The sequence below is a fragment of the Pundamilia nyererei genome, unplaced genomic scaffold (assembly GCF_000239375.1).
Source record: "Pundamilia nyererei isolate P.nyererei 1_Seehausen unplaced genomic scaffold, PunNye1.0 scaffold00804, whole genome shotgun sequence".
Taxonomy (NCBI): Eukaryota; Metazoa; Chordata; class Actinopteri; order Cichliformes; family Cichlidae; genus Pundamilia; species Pundamilia nyererei.
In genome coordinates, this window is record NW_005188205.1 from 50,176 (window position 1) to 56,843 (window position 6,668).

Here is a 6,668-nt window from a genome sequence, read left to right on the forward strand (position 1 = left end):
GTGGGGGGCACTGAGTGTGTGTGTGTGTATGTGAGTCTCTGTAAGTGTGTATATATGTGCAGGTGAGTGAGTGTGTGTGGATATGGGTGCATTTGTGTGACTTCCTGCTCACAAAAAGGTAATCTCCCCTGGCTTAACCCCCCAAATGCTCTACCCACACAAAAACATAGTTGAGACCATGAATTTTTTCAATTCATTGGTTAACCCCTGTCCTGAAATGCCACTGGCGTGCTCTCCTGCTCTCTGTGAAAATTTTTTAACTCATTTTATTCGTAAAGTTTTACATCTTAAGTCCTCACTCCCCTCAGTGTCGAGTTTTATTCCCACCCCTGGTTGTTCATCATCATTTCAACAGTCTGAGCTGGTGTCACTCCATACTCTCAAGCGACTTATTGACCAATCAAAGAACACCTCTCCTGCTTATGATACCCTTCCATCTCGTTTAGTTAAAGACTGCTTCAGTGTAATTGGACCCAGAATCCTATCTCTAATGAATATATCTCTACTTGCAGGCTCTGTTCTTTAAGCCTTCAAACGCGCTGTTGCCCAGCCCGTTCTTAAAAAAAGGAACCTTGATCATAACGATCTTGGGAACTATAGGCTGATCTCTAACCTTCCATTCCTGTCCAGAATACTGGAGAGGATCGTTCTTTCACAACTCCAGCCATATTTGGATGCGAATGCCATTTATGATAAATTTCAGTCCACTTACAAACCCTGTTATAGTACTGAAACGGCCTTGCTCAGAGTCCTCAATGATCTTCTTCTGATTGCTGACTCCGGACGCTCTTCAATCGTGGTCCTACTAGATCTATCCTCGGCCTTTGATATGGTAGATCATAACATCCTATTAGCGAGGCTTGAACACACAGTTGGCATTGGAGGTGCCGCCCTAGATTGGTTTAGGTCATACCTCTCTAATCGGTCCTTCTCGATCAATTTTGGCCCTTATTTCTCCTCTGCTGCACCTGTCTCCTGCAGCGTGCCTCAAGGATCTGTCCTTGGCCCCCTGCTCTTCTCACTGTATATGCTCCCCTTAGGCGCAATCTTTGAGAAGTATAACATCGCACATCATTGTTATGTCGACGACATACAGATGTAGGTAACTCTCTTATTCTAAACGACAGGAAAACGGAAATTATCGTCTTTGACAGTAGAGTCCCCCGTAGCCAACTCCGTGAATTCCCTAAGTTCCTTTAACAGTTTCCTCACTGATACTGTTAGTGACCTGGGTGTATTTTTGGATAGCTCTTTTAAGTTCGATAAACAAGTGTCCTCTGTTGTTAAATCTTGTTTCCATCAATTGCATCTTATTAGCAAGGCCAGACATTATGTTCCACATAGGGACCTTGGAAAGCTTATCCACGCCTTTGTGACATCTAGGTTGGATTATTGCAACTCACTGTACTTCGGTCTTAACTCTACTCTCCTCCATAGACTCCAAATTGTTCAGAACGCAGCTGCTTGTCTCCTTACTGGTAGTGGGCGGCGTGTCTCTATCACCCCTGTCCTTGCTGATCTGCATTGGCTTCCCGTTAAGTACCGCATTCAATTCAAAATCCTGCTGCTTACCTTTCGAATTATTAACAATATAGCGCCAAGCTACCTCATTGAGCTACTTAGATCATACACCCCTACTACAGCATTAAGATCATCTTCCCAGTCACTCTTGGTACTGCCGAGATCTTCGCTGAAGAATAGAGGTGACCACGCGTTTGCCTTGGCTGCACCCGATTTATGAAATAACCTCCCCATCGCTATACGCGAGTCTGATTCCATCCATTCCTTCAGATTGCGGTTAAAAACCCACTTATTTAGCCTCGCCTTTTCTACCAGTTAACGATTGCTTGATAGTTAGCTTAACGCTTATTCTTATCTTTGGCTTTTAATTCATTTTAAAAAAAAATTGACTGTTTTATCCTCTACACTTAGCCTTCTTTTATGCTTTTATATGCAATTCTTTTGCCTTTGTGTGTTTTAATGCCATTCAACCTGCTAGCACGTTTTGTACCTTGCCATAGCCCTTATCTCTCCTTGTTACTTCATCTTACCCTCTTGCATGTTAAGCACTTTGGTACACCACTGTTTTTTAAATGTGCTATATAAATAAAGTTTGTTGTTGTTGTTGATTGACTGGGTTAATTTTTTAGAATGAAACAGGATGACTAACTCGTGTTAGTAATATGTAGTCATGATGATGGCCATCACAATGATAGTCATTTGACAAAACAAAAATTACAGATAGAATTAGGTCAAGACTGCAACAGGCCCAAAAAACACAATGCTTGTGGGGGACCAGAGCCCTAATACTGCTAAAGTAACATGAATTGATTTGATTTGCTAGTGAAAACATTGTCAAATGTTTAATGGACCAATTATGATTTAAGATGCATTTGCAGGAATTAAGCACCGGTTCCATGAAGAGAAGCAACTACACAAGAGACTGGAAGCTCTCAGGTATGCAAAACCCTCCTGAAAAAGGAGAAATTGTTAAAAAACATTTCCTCTTTCCTTAACTTAGCCTTTTTGTTGATTCATGCAGAAAATGAGTTCCATATCAAGAATCAGACATCCTGTGATATCTGGAGAAACACACAAACAGTATATGACAAGCAAACAGTTTAGATGTGGCTTAAAGATTTGTGCAACATGTGATGTCAGAAAAAGTTATGACAGGACCACCAAGTTCATACTGAAAATTGTTCAGATGATGTTCCTGGAAAGAACGGTTGAGGATAATAGATTTCTTACTGCACATTGGAGTACAGAAGACTGGAGTTTGGGATTGCTTGCAACATTATAATATGGCAGTTGCCATATGTGCAGTGTGCTGGTATAGTTTTACACTGGCCCCTATTGTTGCTTATTGGCTTATTGCCAGCTATGCAAACCAAGCTCTGGCAACAGTTGTATAGGGATCGAATGGCCTGTAGCAATGGGCCAGACACCCCAGCTGCACCTCCCACAGAAAACCCCAAGGGACACGGTTGAATGCCTTGTTGAAGTCGACAAAACACAAACAAGCTGGTTGGGCAGACTTCCATGCGCCCTCAAGTACCTGCAGTATCAAGAAAACTGCAGTGTTCCTCCTGTGTCTGAGGTTTGACTAACAGACAGACTCTCCTTTCTCACACATTGGCATAGACCAGGGGTGCCCAATCCCGGTCCTCGAGAGCTACTATCCTGCAGCTTTTAGATGCATCCCTACTCCAACACAGCTGAATCAAATGGTTTGATCTCTTCAGCATGCCATCATGTTTGGCAAAGGCCTGATAACAAGCCATTCATTTGATTCAGGTGTGTGGGAACAAGGATGCATCTAAAAGCTGCAGGACGGTAGCTCTCGAGGACCGGGATTGGGCACCCCTGGCATAGACTTTCCCAGGGAGGCTGAGGAGTGTGATCACCTGTAGTTGAAACACATCCTCTGGTCTCCCTTCTTAAAAATGGGGACCACCGCCCTGGTCTGCCAGTCAAGGGGTTCTGCCCTTGATCTCCACGCAACATTGCAGAGGCATGTCAGGCAGGACAGCCCTACAACATCCAGAGCCTCACCTCAGCCACATCAGCGACTCTGCCACCAAGGAGTTGTTTAACTGCCTTCTGTGACCTCACCCCCAGAGGTTTGGGGGGGGGGGGGGGTCATCCCAAGACTCTTCTTCCTCCACAGAAGACGTGGCAGTGGAATTAAGGATGTCCTCGAAGTATTCCTTCCACCGCCCGACAATTTTCTCAGTCAAAGTCAGCAGCGGTCCACCTATACACAGTGCAGGTAGAGCACCGCTTTCCACTCCCGAGTCACTTGATGGGTTGCCAGAATTTTTGTGAGGCAGTCCGAAAGTCCGAAAGGCAGTCTTTTTCCTTGGCCTCTCCGAGCTCCTCCAACATCTGTGTTTTTGCTTGAGCCACTGCTCATGCCGCGTTCAGCTTGGACTGCCGTTACCTGTCAGCTGCCTCCGAAGTCCCACAGGCCAAACAAGCCTGATAGGACTCCTTCTTCACGTTTGGTGTCCAACATTTGGTTGGGGGGTTACCACCACGACAGAAACCAAACACCTTCCGGCCGCAACTCAGTGCAGCAGCTTCGGCAATGGAGATGCTGAACATGGTCCATTCGGAGTATGATAACTTGGGGATACAGTTCTTATCTTCCTACTTTCCTCCACACAAGTGGAAAAGCCTGAAGCTGTATCATGTCTGAAAACACAAAATTCAGATATTAGAACAGTCCATTTTACTACTCAAACATTTCTCATGATGATCAAACTTGTCATTTTATTTATATTTCATTAAGAATGAAAATGCTTTTTTATTAGGGTTAGGGAAAACCAATTTTTTGGGACTTTGATCATTTTTAATGTTAAGACATATATTAAGACACTTTACCCCTTCACTTCAATCTCTCTTTATCCCAGTCACACAAATGTAGACAGATAGTTGATAATAGTTTCTAATGTGCTGATTGGAATATCATGAAAGAGGCAGAAATTTCTCTCTGTGCATGTGGACAAATCACAAGATGAACAGGTTTCAGGTAGTATTAAAACACATTAAAACGCTGCACTCACTCAAAGGTCAGAGGTCATCTACAGTAACCACACTGACGCTAAGAGAAGAAAACAGCTGGCAGCAAAGGCAGGGAGGTGTTCTTTTTAGCTAAACAGAAGAGGAATATAAAGATAATGACGACAATGAAAATGTAGGACTGTTCCTTTATCAGCGATGCAGTGTCCATGTGTGCATGCTGAAAGAGACTGTGCTGGTCTGATCTGGTCTCCTTTCTTTCCTTTCTCCTTTCAGGATGGAGCCTGCTGGGGGCCAATGGTTGAGACCAGGTCTGAGGAAGTGTAAGTGTGTTTTTAATGTGATTCATGAAAACAAAGCAGCACACATTCAACCATCTTCATCATGTCAGGAGTCATCATCAAAGTGTCAATCAATGAACAGATGATGGATCAATAACTGCAGCTGGATTGTGTTTGTTCTCTCCATCAGATTCCTGTCAACTCACAATCGACACAAACACAGTGAACACAAACCTCAAACTGTCTGACAACAACAGGAAGGTGACATATGACAAGGAGGTTCAGTCATATCCTGATCATCCAGACAGATTTGATTTTTATCCTCAGCTGCTGTGTAGAAATGGTCTGACTGGCCTCTGCTACTGGGAGGTCGAGTGGAGAGGACACATTTTTATATCAGTGAGTTACAGAAGAATCAGAAGGAAAGGAGGCAGTAAAGACTGTAGGTTTGGATGCAATGATCAGTCCTGGAGTCTGAGCTGCTCTGATGATGGTCCTCGTTCTGTCTGGTATAATGGAAAAAGAACATCCATCTCCTCCTCCTCCTCCTCCTCCTCTGTCTCTAACAGAGCAGCAGTGTATGTGGACTGTCCTGCTGGCACTCTGTCCTTCTACAGAGTCTCCTCTGACACTCTGATCCACCTCCACACCTTCAACACCACATTCACTCAAACTCTTTATCCTGGGTTTACACTCTGGCCTGATAGTCCTGGTTCCTCAGTGTCCCTGTGCTGAGTGGAGTGTAAAGAGTGTCTCCTGTTAGAGAAAGATTCTGACTGTTGAACAGATAGTTCAGTCTGTACATGTCTGTCTCTTTCACCCAGAAACACGTTTTCAGATTCATATATTCAGTCAGTTGGTGTTTTAAGCTGTTCTAAATGATTCCTTGTAAACTTCTTCCTCTTCAGTCCTTTAAAGATGGAAGCTCCCATTATTACAGGATCCACATGTTGTTTTTCTGTCTTTTTCCACTCAAAGCTTCAAAGTGAATATCAGTATGTTTCTCTGAAGCTCAGGTCACAACCAGCTCCTCTGCATTTTCAACAAGTCTGAGCTCATTAAAACAAAGTTGATTTCTCTTTCTTAATGGGATGTTTCCACACTCTCTACATGCTCTTACTGTTTCACTCATTGTTGGGAGCTCATGATTTGAAAATGTTTCGGCTATATAAGCCGAAATGATTGGCTCAATAGATTTTAAGTGCAATTATAGCCAGAATATGATTGTATTGAGAGATCATAATACATGTGGCTGATCTAATAAACAGCAAAGGCTTCAGTCCTCATTTGAAACTATATAAGGCCCACTTAAAATTCTTTAATTTTCTCAGAAATCCACAGCGCGTCTTATAATCCGGTGTTCCTTGAGCATGAATTCTGGTTGTGCTTACTGACCCCAACCGATTTTATGTGGTACACAGCGCTAAAAAATCTTTCAAAAAAAGTGGGACTTTGGTAAGCTACGAAGATGCACACCTCGATGAATCATTATGGCTATCGTAGTGAGGAGCCTCGAGGATCCATCCGGGCCCAAACTCTGCTTCCAGTTCTCAAGTTGAAAAAACACTGTTGCATCACTAAGAGTTCAAAACTGTTTAAATTCTTTCATGTTTAATAAAACGATCAGCATCTCTGCTTTACCAAGTGCAAAAACTAAGTTGAACTATCAGGCTGCCCATGGACCTGATACTGCTTGAGGTTTTTTTCCTTTTCATTGTCACCAAAGTGCTTGCTCATAGGGGGTAAAATGATTGTTGGGTTTTTCTTTACATGTATTGTTGTAAGTCCTACTTTACAATTTGAAGTGACTGTTGTTGTGATTTGGCGCTGCATAGATAAAATAAAATGAAATTAAATAAAATT

At 42.9% G+C, this 6,668-nt stretch overlaps 1 protein-coding gene across 1 annotated transcript in view; it reads left to right on the forward strand.

The window, feature by feature from the left end:
• The window catches only part of LOC102204677 (caspase-1-like), a gene marked incomplete at its 3' end in the record, with an annotated part of 12,565 nt that extends 7,553 nt beyond the window's left edge, over window positions 1-5,012 (forward strand). Inside the window, exons 9-11 of the mRNA XM_005754991.1 lie at window positions 2,400-2,457; window positions 4,801-4,847; window positions 4,996-5,012. Coding sequence (XP_005755048.1) covers window positions 2,400-2,457; window positions 4,801-4,847; window positions 4,996-5,012 — 122 coding nt within the window. The remainder of the gene's footprint in view (window positions 1-2,399; window positions 2,458-4,800; window positions 4,848-4,995) is intronic.
• Window positions 5,013-6,668: the final 1,656 nt, after the last annotated feature.